We start from the raw sequence: 19,297 nt of genomic DNA, 5'->3' as shown, positions 1-19,297 counted from the left end.
CAGATGGCAGCTGCCCAGCTGCTCAGGGCCAGCCGAGGCTTGCGCTGCCAGCAGTGGCAGCAGCAGAGGTATGATGGGGCATTGCCTTCCCCTGATTGCTGGGTTGCCTCCCGCCCCTGAGGGCTTCCGGACTGTGAGGGGGCAGGCCGGGCTGAGGGACCCCCCCTCTCCAGTGCATGAATTTTCATGCACTGGGCCTCTAGTGTAGGTTATATATGTAATATATGTATGCACATATATACATATGTTCTAAATGACCAGAGAAAGGTCTGGAAGGACATATCAAACATAACTAATGCAACCTTGCCTCTGGGGAAGGACAGGATTAGAGGATCTGTGATATTTTTATAAGAAGAACTAATATGGTTCAGATTCAGTTTATAGAATACTTGATATTTCTACACTATATTGCAGAGTAAACCTTAATATTAAAGATTTTAAAAATAATTGAATCCTCATTGACTTTCATAAACAAACACACAGACATTTGTACACAGTGTGAATTAATGAATATTTCAGTTTTAATGTACAGGTTTAAAAATTATATGTTCTTTTTTTTTATTTTCTTAGTTTAACTCATTGAAAAGCCATTTGTTTTTAGGTAGTTTTAACCCTCTTTCCTTTTGGAGTCCAGTAGAAAAAAACAAAACTGTAATAGTCTGTACATTTAGGGTGGGATTTCCAGTATCAAAACTTAAAAATTCATGTTCTCACTTTTGCCATATTTACGTTAGGTTTTTGTATTGTTGTTTTTTGTAAAGAAGTAAAGTCTTATTTATAACTAGTCCTCCATCTTTATTTCCACCTTCCACATCCCTGATAATCACTGCTCTGTATAATTGATATGTATAATTCCTGTGCATGGTTTTGCAGTTTTACTAGTAATGTATGTGTACATAGACAATATATACTGGTTTAAAATTTGACAACCTTTTATTTGTACAGTTATACAAGTTATTCTTTATATAAAATAAAAGATATTACAGACACCACTAATCTTGCTTTTCTCCTCAGAGGTAAAAATATAGTTAAACGTGCATTTTTCTAGACCAGGGGTGGGGAACCTTTTTTCTGCCAAGGGCCATTTGAATATTTATAACATCATTTGCAGGCCATACAAAATTATCAGCTTAAAAATTAGCCTGCTATATTTCGTCAAACATTTAATTAACTCATCCCTAATGCCTTGGCAGGGCCAGACCAACTGATTTTACAGGCTGAACTTTCCCCATCCCTGTTCTAGACCTTTCCTTGTGCTATGTATTATATGTAGTTAAAAAAACTACAAAACGTTAAGTTCTGTACTGTAAATACTGTTTCTAAATTCGCTTCTTCCCCCTCACCCCCTTACACCTAATGGTATGTGTAGGAGCTTTTAGCATTCAGTACATAAAGCTCTATCCCAACTCCATTCTTTTAACTGTTGTAGAAGTAATTTATGGTTTTATTTATTTTGCCATTCCTCAATGATGGATTTGAGGTTGCTTTCAGATTTTTCATCTTTATAAGCAATGGTGTTCTGAACCCCTTTGTGTTTATTTTTATTTCTCTCGGTTAAGTATTAGAAACCAGATAGCTTAGCTATTGGACATTAGTATTTGTGTTTGTCATTTTCAGATTGCATCCTCCAGATTGGCTTTACCATGTTATACTCCTCATTTGCTAATGATTATCTTTTTGCTTCTTCTCCATAGGGTTTACTGGCTTTGGGCATCAGTAAGTCTATTCAAACACCAGATCCTAGTCATCCGTAAGGACAATGCCTTTATCTTTTTTGTTTGTTTTTGTGGCAACTTAATTTTAGAAGCCTGCTGTTTCTGTACCTGCAGTTCGTGTTAAAGATTTGGTTATTGCTTCCACTGAAGTGTACTCACTGCTGTGTCAAAGTAAATTTAAGATATAATTTGAAAATAGAGTTTAAACTATTTATATGCTTTGTAACATGGCATAGAGATCTTGTACTTTTTATATTTGATAATTTAAAACAGAGCTCATATTTTGATCTTAGAGTTCTGTTTTATTTGGTCAAAGGAAACATATATTTCATACTGAGACTAATAGACCACTCAATCGGCAATAGCTCTAGCCGATTTGGCTCAGTGGATAGAGAGCATTAACCTGTGGACCAAAGGGTCAGTCCCACGTTCGATTCTGGTCAAGGGCACATAACTTGGTTGCAGGCTTCTCCCCAGCTGGGGCCCTGGTTGGGGCTCAGGCAGGAGGCAACCAATCGATGTGTTTCTCTCACATCGATGTTTCTCTTTCCCTCTCTCTTCTACTCTCCCTAAAAATCAATGGAAAAAATATCCTCAGGTGAGGATTAACAACAAAATAAATAAATAAATGATTTCTTTGTCTACATATGTAGATAACAATGCAAGGCCCATGAGGGCTGAGCTTTAAAAAATATAAATAAAATCTTAGCAATAACTCCTACTAAATCCATACTTAATCTATTTTAATCCTGTTGTGATTTGGAAATAGCATTCTGTTAATATTTCAGATTATTTACTTGTAAAATGAGTATGCTTTTTAGAATATATTAATTTGAATTCTACCAGTTGTTTGATACAGAGATGTTTTTTGTTGCTTCTAACATAACCATCTAAAACTTGAATTCCACATGCATCATTTTAAAAAACACTCCAGTAGTAGAATTCGATGAATCTTAAGACAAAAAAAGCACTTTTATTGCTGTAAAAGAGTCTACCTCTATGCTTTATATAAATGCCTTTCTTTACTTGAAAGCAAGACACTACTGTTTTCTTTTTTTTTAATCCTCACCTGAGGATATTTTTCCATTGATTTTTAGAGAGAGTGGAAGAGAGAGGGAAAGATAGAGAGAAATATCGATGTGAGAGAAACACATTGATTGGTTGCCTTCTGCACAAGCCCCGACCAGGGCCAAGGCCAGGGAGGAGCCTGCAACTGATGTATGTGCCCTTGACCAGAATTTAACCCAGAGCTCTTCAGTCCGCAGGCCGGCGCTCTATCCACTGAGCCAAACTAGCTAGGGTGAGACACCACTGTTGTTGTTGTTGGTGTGTGTGTGTGTTTTTAAATAATAACATTTTAAAAATATTATACTTTGGTGAACAGCTTTGTTCACCAAAATTTTAAAACAGGCTAAAATTTTTAAATTGTAGGTTATGAAGATTTCTTAAGATATTTTCAATAACCTATGTTATTGCTGCCCAGTAGAATTTTTTACAAAATTTGTTCATTATGATAGTCACTAGCTACATGTGGCTATGGAGCACCTGAAATGCGGCTAGTGCAATGAAGAACTACATTTAAAATTTTACTTAGTTTTAATTAAATAGCCTTATGTGGCTAATGATTTATTTTGAACAGTGCAGGTCTACTGAATTAAAAATTTCAATAAGAACCTACAGATTTCTTGAAAATACATAATGAAAGTAATGCTATTTAATTTAGATCTTCATTTACTTTAACTTATATTTATTTCCAATATTACTTTGGTGGGGGAAACTTTTAGAAGCAAGTAAATTTTTTAAATCAAGCTTGTAGAACATTATCACATCTATAAACTAAGAATTCCCTATGTCAAGATTATATACTTACAAAAAGAATTTAAAAATCAGCTTTTAGTAAGAATTCTTGTTTAAATTTTCATCTGCCAAAAGGGTGCCATAGCATTTGGGTTTGGAAGTAAATTTCCTAGGAAATATTTTTATTATTTAGTGATTATTTTCCTTTTATAGTATATCATATTTTTTAACTTAATGCTCAGTATTTTATTGGTACATATAGAAACACAAAAGAATGCACATAAAGACCAAAGATGTTTGAAAAAATAATTTAGATTTTAAAATTTGTCATTAGAAACATTGAGAAAACTGAAGCTCTTAGTCCTAATAATAGTAGTCAGTTGCTCTGTGCTAAACTATATAGAACCAGAAGCAAGTTCTCAGCATCAAATATGGGTAATATAAATCATCCATTGGCTGTACAAAAAGACAAAAATAATCCAACTAGAAGCTGCATTACAAGGAAATTTAAATGTTATCCTGCTCATAAACATCTGATTGCATTTTTAAAAAAGATTAACTTTACCAGCATTTGTTGTGGTACATGATAGTAAAGTTCTAAATCAAAACAGACTATATGGAAAAGGAATTAGCAGATACTTATACTAAATTGTATTCATTGTATTTATGTATTTTTAAATATAAGTTTTAAGTTTTGTCCACTTTACATGTTGATTTTCTGATTAGATTTGAGTTTGGCACTTAAACTTTACTTAAATATAAAACCATCACACCTTAATATTGTAAGTTTTTCATTTTCATTATAACATATATTTTAAAAGGAAACCATTTGTATTCTTATAAACTATATTACCATTTTTATTTTCCAGGTATGGATTTTCAAATATGCGCTATATTGCTTCACTAATTAGTGGTGTTGGTATTTTCATGATGGGTGCAGGATTATCTTGGTACCATGGAATTATGGGATTGCTTCATCCTCAACCAATGGAATCCCTGCTCTGGGTAATTATTTGCCCCTCTCAGTTTTGAAGTTGTATGAAATAGTATTTAATTTTAGTGGAATACCTTTGTGATCTTGATGTTAAAGAACAGGACTAACATACCTTCTTGACTGTGTTATGTAGTGTTATGTATCTGTAGTTGTATTTTTTAGAATATGGTTAAGCATGACTTCTAAATACATGATTCAGTGATGTCGAACAAGATCATCTCTGTAGGTACAGTTATAATATTGAGCAGTCCCATTAATTTTTCTAGTTTCTGTTGAAAAATAAGAAGACTTCTGTTCACTTTTAGTCCCAAGAACAATCACCTATCAGTGATTAAAATATCCAGTCCCATGTAATAGTCATATGTTGAAGTAGTTATAAAGTTAAAGCTTCTCATTTCCCTCATCCTGGTAAGTCTTACTGGAGGAATGGGAGGAGGGGAGCATAGTCACTGTATGTATTCTCCCACCCCTAGGTTGCCTTCTGGCAGCATTGAAAATAGGGATAGGGGACAAGAAAGTACTGCTTTTTGGCATCAGTGTCATTTTGCATCAGTTTCCTTTGTAGAGATTTAAAGCTGTTTCTTGGGTTTTATTTTCTTCTGTCATGGGCACTTCAAGGAAATTACCCTACTTGGCAGCTCCCTTGATGAGCACAGTTGTGTTTATGCGGGCCAGTGGGTTTGGAGCTAAGAGTTGTAAAATCTGGCTTGGGCCACCTATGCAAGGCTTGAGTAGATGGTATAGCTAGCACCTCATTTTGAAATGTGGGGTGCTTGTAACCTATTTTGTTCTCAACTGGAGTACATCTCATTTTAATACCTTGTTACACCTATATACCTACATAATAACAAGCCTTTTAAACTAGGCTTTTTCTATAGTTCTTATTGATTAGTTTCTTACTATAATACATTTCAGATAATTAAAATGAAGAAGGGTATTTCCTCCATTCTGCAGGGGTTTGACCATGTTATAGTTATCTTCTTGTCTTAGCATTCATGTAATTAGTACAATATTATTTTATAGAGGCAAAGAAGTTAATTGCTCTGGAGTTAGGGATTAATTAAATTTTCAATTGTGTATGTAACAAGTTTTAAAGCTTCTAGAAGTTCTTCTATCTTTTAGTAACTAAATGGGGTTCCTTCCATTAGACTATGACTGTTATAAAAAGTAGACTCAGCACACCATAAACCAGCTTATATTTATTAGGTATTATTTTGGAATCTTGGTGGATATATGGTATCTCCCTTTATTAATCCTTTCTGGAAAGAGATAGAAGGATTAAAAACAATTATAAGGAAGTTTAGTTACTGTGTTTCAGATTGGCAGCATGATTGAGTGTAAAGAGCCTAGAATTGAAACGGAAAAGCCTGTGTTCTAATTCTTCCTGTGGTATCATTTTTGTGTTCTCAAGCAAATCACATAGCCTTTGGAAATCTCAGTTTCCTTAACAGAATTATGAAAGTGTTGGACAGGGTTCAAAATTTTCAACCTCTTAGAGAAGCTTAGGGGTCCAAAAAGGTAATGTTAAAAATTCTATAGATGATTGGTTTGAATTTCATTTAAAAATTGTAAAAGTTTGTGTTGCTAGTTTAATTCTTTCTATATGCCTTGAATTACAGTTACTGAGATCTTTATTTAATTCCAAGAATGTCCTGGGACTATAAGGAAAGTAGTGTTACAAAAAATATATATACATATTATGCTTATAGTTATCTTTTGGAATCAGAATTCAGAAAGGATCCTCTTTATACTTGGTATCCAAACAAATCCATAAGTTATTTGAGCATGGGAGTGGACCTTATTGCCTCTGGTATTCACAACCCCAGATTTCGAATAATTTGTGTTAATTTTGAACTTCAAAATTTTATACAAATTAATAATACTTTCACCTTTTATGTCATTAATTGAGCTTAGGTCATGGTATACGTTCTGTAATAGTATAGCGCCTCATTTTGGAATGTGGGGTACTTATAACCTAGGACTATATTATATATATATAGGGGTGAGCATGTATGAAAAATTATATAATAATTAATAAATAATACAGGAATAAACTCTGTTTAGTGTACTCACAAATGTAAGCTTCTTTTGCCCACCCATGTATACATTTCTATATATATAAAAGCCTAAGTGACCGCTACGACCAAATGACCAGAGTGAACAGTCAACCAGTTGCTATGACATGCACTGACCACCAGGGGGCAGACACTCAACACAGGAACTGCCCCCTGGTGGTCAGTGTGCTCCCACAGCCAACATCACGAGATCCCCCCTCCCCTTGCAGCCCTTTCCCTCACCTCCTCCAGCTGGCTGGCCAACCTCCCGCAGCCCCTGCCCGCCCCTGCTCCACCAGGACAGCCAGCCCCCCGACGGCCCTGATCGGGGGACTGGCCGGCCAACTTCCTGGGACCCCTCTCCCCCACCAGCCAGCCCCCCAATAGCGCTGGCCAGGCCAAGGGATCACACCTGTGCACGAGTTCGTGCACTGGGCCTCTAGTACTATATAATAAAAACCTAATATGCAAATTGACCGAACAGCAGAACGACCGTTGGAACAACCGGTCGCTATGATGTGCACTGACCACCAGGGGGCAGACGCTCAATGCAGGAGCTACTCCTAGCCCACAGGCCCCAGGCCAGCCAAGGTGGGTGTCAGCGGGGGCCCCCCGAATCATCCCACCAGTTGCCCCGCAGAGGGAGGTGACTGGCGGCAGGGGGCAGGGCTGGCAAGTGGGACGGTGCTGCCCCCTGATCACCCTGCCAGTCGCCTCCTGCAGAGGGAGGTGACCAGTGGCAGCGGTGGGGGGCGGAGTCGGCAAGCAGGCAGCGCCAGGCCGGCCAAGGCGGGTGCCATCAGGGGTCCCCCAATTGCCCCACCGGTTGCCCCACAGATCAGCCCTGATCGCCGGCCAGGCCTAGGGACCCTACCCATGCATGAATTTTGTGCATCAGGCTTCTAGTAATATATATATATATATATATATATATATATATATATATATATATATATATATATATCTTCTAATTATTACAAAATGAGGTGACCATAACATTTTTAAGCTTTTACCTGTTTTCTCATATGAAGATACCACCTATCTCATTTTCTTTTTTTCCTTTTTTTTTGATGAGTATTTATTTTTTTTTTTATTCCACCTATCTCATTTTCCTTGTTTGAAGGATCCCATCAAGATCTTTTTTTTTTTTTTTTTTTTTTTTTTTTTAATATATTTTATTGATGTTTTACAGAGAGGAAGGAAGAAGGATAGAGAGTTAGAAACATCGATGAGAGAGAAACATCGATCAGCTGCCTCCTGCACACCCCCCACTAGGGATGTGCCCGCAACCAAGGTACATGCCCTTGACCGGAATCGAACCCGGGACCCTTCAGTCCGCAGGCCGACGCTCTATCCATTGAGCCAAACCGGTTTTGGCACCCATCAAGATCTTATCTGGCTTGAATTCAAATTCATGTTTCCGTTTTAAATATTACAAACTTTATGTATGAACAATTGTGATTTTTAGTGAAATATTCATTTATGCTTTATTTTAATATTTATTTTTCAGGCATATTGTATTTTAGCAGGATCATTGGTATCTGAAGGAGGTATGTACTTAGTATTTCTTTATTCTTAATTTAGTAATATATATTTAGTAGTTAATTAAAAAAACTGGGAATAGGAATCTAAGCTTTGTCTACTTTTAAGGAGTAAACGCTATATGATGTACTGTGGCTGTTTCCATAAAGGGTGGGGGCAAGGGAAAAGCTATTTCTTCTAGAGTATCCTATATAATAAAAGGCTAATATGCAAATCGACCAAACAGCGGAACAACTGGTAGCTATGATGCACTCAATGCAGGAGCTGCGCCCTGGTGGTCAGTGCGCTCCCACAGCGGGAGCACTGCTCAGCCAGAAGCTGGGCTCACAGCTGGCAAGCACAGTGGTGGTGGCGGGAGCCTCACCTGCCTCTGCGGCAGCGCTAAGGATGTCCAACAGCCGATCCCTGCAGGCCATGCCCCCACCAGTGCACGAATTCGTGCAGTGGACCCCTAGTCATATCATAAAACTCAGAACATTTGAAATGAAGTATAAAAATATAACTATATACGGAGTTCTAAAAAAAATGAGGTTTTAGTATGTTAATCAAAGAAGGCTGTCTTTTTGTAATACAAGTATGTTCAAGTTTCTGAAAGTTTCAGCTATAGTAGTATTATGACAGAGAAGTGCTACTATCATATATGAAACTGCCTAATTCACTGCTTTATTCATAGTATGTTTACGTCTGAAACACTGTCACTTTCTATGCATAGTATTTCGTTCATCTTTGTCTATACCAGCCGTGGGCAAACTATGGCCCGCAGGCCGGATCCGGCTGTTCTATCCAGTTCTCTTGCTCTCCCCTCCGCTCCTTTACTTTGAATTTATATTAGTTCACACAAACACTCCATCCATGCTTTTGTTCCGGCCCTCCGGTCCAGTTTAAGAACCCATTGTGGCCCTCGAGTCAAAAAGTTTGCCCACCCCTGGTCTATACAATGGTGATCCTCAAAAGGTTGGGAGGATCAAGAATGACTATGCTTACTTAGTGCCTGCCAAATAGTAACTGTCCAATAAATTAAGGCTGTTGTTGTGGTAATGATATTTAAATTATTATGGTTTTGAAATATGGGATACATTATGTTGTGATGATTAATTGGGACCTCGATAATGACTAGTTAATACCAAACTTTTCCTTAATTCCAACCATGGCATTAAAGTGTTATACATATTTATTTATCTTTTGAGATACCATCTTTAAAGTTTGGAGGCATGAAGTTTCTTCCTTGCTGATATGAATGCTTTTCTTTCAGCAACACTTCTTGTTGCTGTAAATGAACTTCGTAGGAGTGCTGCGGCCAAAGGAATGTCATTTTACAAGTATGGTATGTGCTTTAGAAACCAGGTGTATTATTTTATCTCCTTTATTTGCTTAAAATTCCCTAGTACTATTGATTTGTTCCTTATAGATATGTACAAAATACTAGTATATCTTAGTGTCTTCCCTTTGTGTGGCTCTTATATATGTATCAATTCATTTTTTTAATTTAATTCTTTTCTTTATTGATTAAGGTATTACATATGTGTCCTTTATCGCCCCATTGCCCCCCCCCCCACTGTATCAGTTCATTTAAAAAGAGAAATGTAATGTGATTTGAACATGAATACTTTATATTTGCATTTAACTTAAGTAAACTACAGTATTTATGTATATGCTTATATAACTTAAAAAGCAATTTGAACATGTAAGCCAAGAAATAGTTTGCACTGAGCAGAGTTTTTAAAATCAGGATATCACACATTTTTAATCTTCATTTATACCTTAATTTTAAATGGATACTTATTAAAATGTTATCTGAGAGTATCAAGTTAAGATTTCAGAAAGTTTCTTTTTTATCTCTCCCCAATGATTAAGTAATGGAAAGTCGTGATCCTAGTACAAATGTTATATTATTGGAGGATACTGCAGCAGTCTTGGGAGTGACAATAGCAGCCACTTGTATGGGCCTTACTTCTATAACAGGTAAATATTCCTTATATTACAGGTGGTTTATTTGTACTACTTAAATAATCCTATGTGGAAATTTTCTTTTACATCATTGACTAATTTTAAGTCGATAAAGTGTTAGATGCTAATTTTATACTAACCTAACTTATTAACTTATTTGTATAAAACATTTGGTCAGTAAAAGTATAAAATTTCTCTGAGTTAAGAATTTCTTTTAGAAATAAAGAAGGCTGTTAATAGAGCATTTCTGTAATACTCTAAACCTTCCTAATTGTCACTTAATGAATTATGCAGTTATTCTTTACCATAAGTTACACAATTATTCTTTATGTGTAGAAGTATTGATATTTGTCCTAGAGACCTCACAAGTTTATTAAGATAAATGCAAGAGAGAACTTTAATAAACTCTAAAGCACTAAATAAATACATATTGTGGCTCTTGTTAATTTGTCTTTTGCACTGTTAGTCCCAATAATAAGTGCTATTGCTTTCCTATTTCCTTGACTCTCAAGTTGGTTCCACCCTCATTTTGGTAGCTAGTTAAGTGTTTTAAAGTCCAGTACAATACAGATGAATCAGAAGTCAGAATGTAAAACAGAATCATTTATTATGCAAAGACTCAAATTTCTGAGGTTGGAATAGTCTTGGAATGGAACTCTTTCCATTCTTACCCATTTGTTCTTGCATCCTATATAATAAAAGCCTAGGTGGTGTCACACGACGCTGCCACAGATGTTCACCACAAGATGGCCGGCAGGGGAGGGCAGTTGTGGGTGATCAGGCCGGCAGGGGAGGGCAGTTGGAGGCCATCAGGCCAACAGGGGAGGGCAGTTGGGGGTGAAATCAGGCCAGCAGGGGAGGGCAGTTGGGGGCGACCAGGCTGGCAGGGGAAGGCAGTTAGGGGCCATCAGGCCAGCAGGGGAGGGCAGTTAGCGGTGAGATCAGGCTTGCAGGAGAGGGCATTTGGGGGTGAGATCAGGCCTTCAGGGGAGGGCAGTTGGGGGCGATCGGGCTGGCAGGGGAGGGCAGTTGGAGGTGATCCAGCTGACAGGGGAGGGCAGTTGAGAGCAATCAGGCCAGCAGGGGAGCGGATAGGGGGCGATCAGGCTGGCAGGCAGGCAGGCAGGCGAGCAGTTAGGAGTCAGCAGTCCTGGATTGTGAGAGGGATATCCCCAAGGGGTCCCAGATTGGAGAGGGTGCAGGCCGGTGTGAGGGACACTTCCCCTTTTGTGCACGAATTTCATGCACCAGGCCTCTAATATTTATATATTGTCATATAATTGTCACTGTAGCAACAGCACTTCTATGTTAGGTTGTTTTATCCAAAAAATAATTACCAGGACCAATGTTGACAACCTTCTTCCCTATGTTTTCTTCCAGAAGTTTTATGGTTTTAGGTCTTTGATCCATTCTGAATTCATTTTTTTGAATTGTATAAGATACGGGTTTTTGCATGTGGTTATCCACTTTCCCCAGCACCATTTGTGAAATAGACTATCCTTTTCCAAAAGGTGTTCTGGGCTCCATCCTATCTAATAAAGAGGGAATATGCTAATTGACCATCACTCCATCACAAAGATGGATGCACCCACAGCTGAGGCCAAGTTCCCATAAGGAGCCTTAATGAGCAATCAGCAGGGACCTGAGGATACGCCCTACCCCGCCCCCGTGGGGCTTGACAGGGGACCTCAGGCTGTGGCCCCACCTAGCAGGGCTTGACATCAGGGATCTCAGGCCATGCTCCCCACCCAGCAGGGCTTGACAGGGGATGGCAGGCCGCACCCCACACCCGGTAGGGTTTGACAGGGGACCTCAAGGTGTGCTTCCCATCCTGATGCTGGGCTAGGGGACCTCAGGCTGCTCCCCCAGCCCCAGTGGCAGGCTGGAGGACCTCAGGCCACACACCCCACCAGGTAGTGCTTGACAGGGGACCTCAGGCCACACCCCTGCCCAGCGGGGCTTGACGGGGGACCTGAGGCTGTGCCCCCTGCTGGTGGGGCTTGACAGGGGACCTGAGGCTGCACCCCCCTCCTGGTGCTGGGCCGGGGGACCTGAGGCTGCACCCCCCCTCCTGGCGGGGCTTGACGGGGGACCTCAGGCCATGCCCCCCACCCAGCGGGGCTTGACAGGGGACCTCAGGCCGTGTCCCTCACCTGGCAGGGCTTGACGGAGGACCTCACGGCATGCCCCCCGCCCCGGTCTGGGCTGGGGAACCTCAGGCCACGCCCCCCCGTCCTGGCGCCAGGCCAGGGGACCTGAAGCTACACCCCCTGCCCGGCAGGGCTTGACAAGTGTGGAACTGGCCAGGTCTGGATCTAGCCCAACCAGGAGGAGGGGTGCCGGCCAGGTCTGGGTGTCATGCGATTTTGAGGTGCATGTGGGTGGGCGGGGACTTGACTCTGGGTCCCATGGTGAGCCCCAAACTATGACAGGAGGAAGGTTTTCATATACATTTTATTAATTTTCTTCAATCTCTGACACTTCTATTATAGAGAAAAGGCAAATAGCAATATTAAATTATTTCCTCTAGTTAATCCCCTTTTAATGTGCACAAATTTCGTGCACTGGGTCACTAGTATTTAAATAATTGGAGGTGATAAGCTCTCATAGTTCTGCAGTGTTTTTTAAAATACTCTAAAATATGAACAGGTCTTTCTCATTTTGAATATACATTTTAAGTCTGAACCAGCATTCTTTGATGTTCACTGTGATCCAGAATATTTCTGTAAGTTTTTATTGTTTTTCTGGTTAACTTTATCATTTTAGACATAAATCATTACTTAACAAAATTTCAGGCTTAAGAAAAGTGTGACTTGACAAGTCAACTTTTAATAGATTATTTTCTTTTATATTATAACGTTAGTCAAATCAAACAAAATTTTTGTTTTAAGAGTATTCACATGAATTAAATTTTATTTAGTTAAATTAATTCATTTAAATTAAATTTAAGTAACATGCCCACAAATAAATACATTTTTAGCTAGTATTCCAGTGACTTCTGTAGGATTATTTATATACATATATTTTTAAATAAAAATGATGAAACTTGGATTTCTAAAGTGCAATACAATATATTTTATTTCAAACTCTATAATTATATGCCTCCTAGTACATTATACTGTACTCACAAGTGGATCATTTTTAAGACTTTAGTACAGATAAGTCAGTTTACTTTTCAGTGTTATATTTTTGACTAAATATTAGTAAAACTAGTATGTAAATTGAATTTTTTAGTAAAATATGTTTTATCAAGCATTAAGAGACTTAAATTTAATACTGACATTTTATCTTTAGAATAAAAAGATTTCTCTAATCATAAAAGCCATGTGTTATAATATTTAATTGATGTCTGTTATAAAAATACTAGAGACCCGGCGCATGAATTTGTGCACGGGTGGGGTCCCTCAGCCCAGCCAGTGATTGGGGTCAATTGGTGCTGTCTTGCCCAGTCCCAATTGGGGCCACCTGGCTAGGGGGAGGGACCACAGGAGATTGGCCGGCCACGGGAGGTTGGCTGTGGGAGTGCACTGACCACCAGGGGGCAGCTCCTGCATTGAGCATCTGCCCTCTGGTGGTCAGTGCGCATCATAGCAAATGGTCGTAACGGTCACTTAGGCTTTTATATATATAGATTAATCTACACATTTATAGATGATAAATCATCTCATTGGTTTTGGAAGAGAATTAAGCCCTAACAATCAAAGACAAATTTTAGAATCAGAATTGCCTGGAGGTTGGGAAGACACAGAATCCTAGACCCCACCTCCAGAGTTTTTGATTCGGAAGATCTAGGGTAAGGCCTGAGAATTTGCATTTCTATTAAGTTCTCAAGTGATGCTGATGCTAATGGTCAAAGGACCACACTTTGAGAACCACTGCTCAAAGGTACCCAGAGCAGCAATGAATGAACTTTCTTTTTAGTATCCAGAATAATATTAGCTATGTAATCACCCTTGGTTGAATGATAAAGGAGTGACCCATATAAGTTTTTATATGGCTTTTATAATTTTCTCATAGAACCTTGGTAGGAATAAGACACAAAAATTGTTATTTCTTTCAGTTTTTTATCTTACAGTTATTTTGTCAACCTGGGATAGGAAAAGTGCTACTGATACTGCTAACAGAAATGGACTCTTTATTATGTTATTAATCTATCATAATAAAAACGTAATATGCTAATTAGACCGGACATCCTTCCTGACGTCCTTCCTTTTGGACAAAGCTGCAGCAGGCGGGGGCTGCAGCAGGGGTGGCAGAGGCCCCTGACTGCAATGGTGGTGGGCGGGGGCCGGGGCCAAGGCCCTTGCACAAATTTTGTGCATCAGGCCTCTACTATGTATATAAATTCTCTAATATGAAAATGCTCTGAAGCTTCACCCATATAATGGCCATATGCAAAAAACAGATCTTAAATAATTAAACCCCATAATACTCCCATGTAATATGAAGCAAGCTGTATCATTCCCATTTTGTAATAAGGTAAATAAATCTATTAGGAAAAAGTAATTAAAGGAATCGGAATGAATTTGAAGTACCTTGATTTATTGATTATGTCCTTTGCTCACTAAAGCTCATGAAATACTAGAAAATGTTAATTTACTGACTTCTTATGTGCTTTATTTAGGCAATCCACTGTATGACAGCCTAGGTTCTTTGGGTGTGGGCACCTTATTAGGTGTTGTCTCAGCATTCCTCATTTACACTAACACAGAAGCACTGCTAGGGCGATCCATCCAGCCGGAACAAGTACAGCGGCTTACTGAACTCCTGGAGAATGACCCATCAGTAAGGTCAGTTTGTTGCTATGCTGCTGCTAAGGTTTACAGAATCATTCAGAAATAGGTATGTTTGGTGGTAAATACTTCCAGAAGAGGTTTTAGATTCCTAGACTTCAGAACTTTTTAATCTATTACTTTTCAGAGTTGCAAACTTACAACAATTAGCAAGTGAAAACATTTAGGAAACTTCTTAAGTTTCCTTTCAAATTTTGTGTATCTTTAATTTTTAGAATAAGGAACAGAAATTTGCAAAGTAGTTGCCTCCTTAATGTGGAACCACTTGGGTGGATCTTTCATATTTATATTTCCCTTATATTTGTATAACAATTATAAATTGAATATACTAAATTTAGGAAGATTTTTATTCATGGGGAAGTGATTACCAAATTTAATATAATTTATATTCCCTTCAAAAATAAATTTATTGTTTTAACTTATTTTAAGTTTTTCCTTATAATCTTTATCTTTTAAATTGTCCTATATAATAAAAGGCTAATATGCAAATTGCCCCCTGGACCGAGAGTTCAACTAGGAGTTCGACCAGGGGGCAGGGCCTGCCAACCACCCGTGGCCCATCCCCCTGGCTGGCCCAGCCCGATCGGCCCCAACTGGGGCAGGCTTGCCGGACCCCATCCATGCATGAATTCGTGCACAGGGCCTCTAGTCCTATATAATAAAGAGGTAACATGCAAATTGACTGTCACACCCTCGCACAAGATGGCCGCTCCCAAGTAGTCAAAAGACGGCCACCACAAGATGGCCGGCAGGGGAGGGCACTTGTGGGCGATCAGGCCAGAAGGGCAGGGCAGTTGGGGGCGACCAGGCTGGCAGGGGAAGGCAGTGGGGGCGATCGGGCTGGCAGGGGAGGGCAGTTGGAGCAATCGCCCGGCAGGGGAGCAGTTCGGCGTCAATCAGGCTAGCAGGGGAGTGGTTAGGGGGTGATCAGGCTGGCAGGCAGAAGCAGTTAGGGGCAGGCAGGCAGGCAGGCGGGTGAGCAGTTGGGAGCCAGCAATCCCGGATTGTGAGAGGGATCCCAGATTGGAGAGGGTGCAGGCTGGGCTGAGGGACACCCCTCCCCCAGTGCATGAATTTTGTGCACTGGGCCTCTAGTATAAGAATAAAGAACAAAAGACTTAGGAGAGAATCAGATACAGAGTTCTATTTTTTTTAAATATATTTTTATTGATTTCAGAGAGGAAGGGAGAGGGAGAGAGAGATAGAAATATCAATGATGAGAGAGAATCATTGATCAGCTGCCTCCTGCATGCCCCCTACTGGGGATCTAGTCCACAAACCAGCCATGTGCCCTTGACTGGAATCTATCCACTGAGCCAAACTATCTAGGGTGAGATATAGAGTTCTGATAGTATTTTTCAGTGAAATTCAACAGCAATGTGGTTTCAGAGTGAAGTGGAAGGAACAATCCTTTAAAATCCCAATTTTAAACTTTAAAATAAGAGTGTATTTTTTTCTGGGTTATAATTAAACTCTTTGAGTTAAATCTTTTAAAAATGGCCTATATGTCTGAATTGGTAAAACGAGTGATTAAGCCCTGTATGTTTAATCTTGAAAAATAATTACCTAGATGGATCAAGATTAGAAATTGAGCATTCTTTTTGTTGTTAATCCTCACCTGAGACTATTTTTTTCTTTTATATATATTTTTATTAAGGTATTATATGTGTACATATCTTACCATTGCCCCCCCCACCCCACTCCCATACATGCCCTCACCCCCCAATGTTTTGCATCCATGGCTACTCATATGCGTGCATATAAGTCCTTCGGTTGATCTCTTATTTCCCCCACCTCTCCCTAAACTTCCCGCTGTAATTTGACAGTCTGTTTGATGCTTGACTGCCTCTGTATCTATTTTTTTGTTCATCAGTTTATAATGTTTTTTATTATCCACAAATGAGTGAGATCATGTGGTATTTTTCTTTCATTGACTGGCTTATTTCACTTAGCATAATGTTCATTAATTCCATCCAGGTGCCTACAAATGGTAATAATTCCTTCCTTTTTATGGCAGCATAGTATTCCATTGTGTAGATGTACCATAGTTTTCTGATCCAGTCATCTGTTGATGGGCACCTAGGCTGTTTCCAAATCTTAGCTATTGTACATTGTGCTGCTATCAACATAGGGGTGCATATATCCTTCCTGATTGGTGTTTCTAGTTTCTTAGGATATATTCCTAGGAGTGGGATTACTGGGTCAAATGGGAGTTCCATTTTCAGTTTTTTGAGGAAACTCCATACTGTTCTCCACAGTGGCTGCACCAGTCTGCATTCCCACCAGCAGTGCACGAGGGTTCCTTTTTCTCCGCATCCTCGCCAGCACTTGTCGTTTGTTGATTTGTTGATGATAGCCATTCTGACAGGAGTGAAATGGTATCGCATTGTCGTTTTGATTTGCATCTCTCAGATAATTAGTGACTTTGAGCATGTTTTCATATGCCTCTTGGCCTTCCTTCTGTCTTCTTTCGAAAAGATTCTATTTAGGTCCCTTGCCCATTTTTTTATTGGGTCATTTATCTTCCTTTTATTAAGTTGTATAAGCTGCCTGTAGATGTTGGAGATTAAACCTTTATCAGTGATAAAATTTGCAATTATGTTCTCCCATACAGTGGGCTTCCTTGTTGTTTTATTGATGGTTCCTTTTGCTGTAGAAAAGCTTTTTATTTTGATGTAGTCCCATTTGTTTATTTTCTCTTTAGTTTCCATTGCCCTAGGAGCGGTATCGGTGAAGAAATTGCTTCGGCATATGTCTGAGATTTCTCTGCCTGTGGATTCCTCTAGTATTTTTATGATTTCCTGTCTTACGTTTAAGTCCTTTATCCATTTTGAATTTATTTTTGTGTATGGTGTAAGTTGGTGATCTAGTTTCATTTTTTTGCATGTATCTGTCCAATTTTCCCAACACCATTTATTGAAGAGACTGTCTTGACTCCATTGTATGTTCATGCCTCCTTTGTCAAATATTAATTGAGCATAATGGTTTGGGTCGATAACTGGGTTCTCTATTCTATTCCATTGGTCTATATGTCTGTTCTTGTGCCAGTACCAGCTAGTTTTGAGAACAGTGGCTTTGTAATACAGCTTGAAATCTGGTATTGAGGTCCCACCTACTTTGTTCTTCTTTCTCAGGATTACTGTGGCTATTCACGGTATTTTTTTATTCCAGATGAATTTTTGGATAGTTCTTTCTAGGTCTGTGAAATATGCCGTTGGTATTTTAATGGGGAGTGCATTGAATCTATAGATTGCTTTGGGTAGTATGGACATTTTAATGATGTTGATTCTACCAATCCATGAACATGGTATGTTCTTCCATCTGTTTACGTCTTCCTCTATCTCTTTTTTCAGTGACCTGTAGTTTTCCATATATAGGTCTTTTACCTCCTTAGTTAAGTTTATTCCTAGGTATCTTAATTTTTTTGGTGCGATGGTAAATGGGATTGCGTTTTTAGTCTCTCTTTCTGTAAGTTCACTAGTGGTGTATAGAAATGCCATAGATTTCTTGGCATTAATTTTGTATCCTGCTATATTGCCGAATTCATTTATTAAGTCTGTTAGTTTTTTGATGGAGTCTTTAGGGTTTTTTTATGTACAATATCATGACATCTGTGAATAAGGACAGTTTTACTTCTTTTCCAATTTGGATGCCTTTTATTTCTTCTTCTTGTCTAATTGCAATGGCTAATACTTCCAGTACTATGTCGAACAGGAGTGGTGAGAGTGGGCATCCCTGTCTTGTTCCTTTTCTTAGGGGAAATGGTTTTAGTTTTTGCCCATTGAGTATGATGTTGGCTGTGGGTTTATCATATATGGCTTTGATTATGTTGAGGTATGATCTTTCTATTCCCACCTTGCTGAGAGTTTTTGTCAAGACAGGGTGTTAGATTTTGTCAAATGCTTTTTCTGCATCAATTGATGTGACTGTGTGGTTTTTATCTTTCAATTTGTTTATGTGATGTATCACGTTTATTGATTTGCGGATATTGTACTATCGTTGCATCCCTGGGATAAATCCTACTTGGTCATGGTGTATGATCTTTCTGATGTACTGCTGGATCCGATTTGCTAGAATTTTGTTGGGGATTTTGGCATCTATATTCATGAGGGATATTGGCCTGTAATTCTCTTTCATTGCGTTGTCTTTATCTGGTTTTGGTATTAGGGTGATGCTGGCTTCATAGAATGAGCTTGGAAGTGTTCCTTCCTCTTGAAGTTTTTGGAATAATCTGAGGAGGATAGGTTTTAGTTCTTCCTTGAATGTTTGGTAAAACTCCCATGTGAAGCTGTCTAGACCCCGGCTTTTGTTTGCTGGCTGCTTCAATTTCTTCCATAGTTATTGGCCTATTGAGATGTTTAGATTCTTCCTGATAGAGTTTTGGAAGGTTGTATTTTTCTAGGAATATGTCCATTTCCTCCAGGTTGTCCAGTTTGTTGGAATAGAGTTGTTCAT

General features: G+C 39.0%; 1 protein-coding gene across 2 annotated transcripts in view; it reads left to right on the top strand.

Annotated features, from left to right (window-relative positions):
• SLC30A9 (solute carrier family 30 member 9) overlaps window positions 1–19,297 on the top strand; it is a 90,535-nt gene that overhangs the window by 49,233 nt on the left and 22,005 nt on the right. For both annotated transcript variants that reach the window (XM_080660763.1, XM_080660764.1), the window contains exons 10-15: window positions 1,695–1,750; window positions 4,382–4,517; window positions 8,071–8,110; window positions 9,355–9,426; window positions 9,957–10,064; window positions 14,674–14,839. In XM_080660763.1, coding sequence (XP_080516889.1) covers window positions 1,695–1,750; window positions 4,382–4,517; window positions 8,071–8,110; window positions 9,355–9,426; window positions 9,957–10,064; window positions 14,674–14,839 — 578 coding nt within the window. The remainder of the gene's footprint in view (window positions 1–1,694; window positions 1,751–4,381; window positions 4,518–8,070; window positions 8,111–9,354; window positions 9,427–9,956; window positions 10,065–14,673; window positions 14,840–19,297) is intronic.

Source organism: Plecotus auritus (genome assembly GCF_963455305.1).
Source record: "Plecotus auritus genome assembly, chromosome: 1".
NCBI lineage: Eukaryota > Metazoa > Chordata > Mammalia > Chiroptera > Vespertilionidae > Plecotus > Plecotus auritus.
The sequence above is the reverse complement of the archived record's forward strand: the minus strand, read 5'-3'. Positions and strand labels throughout refer to the sequence as shown.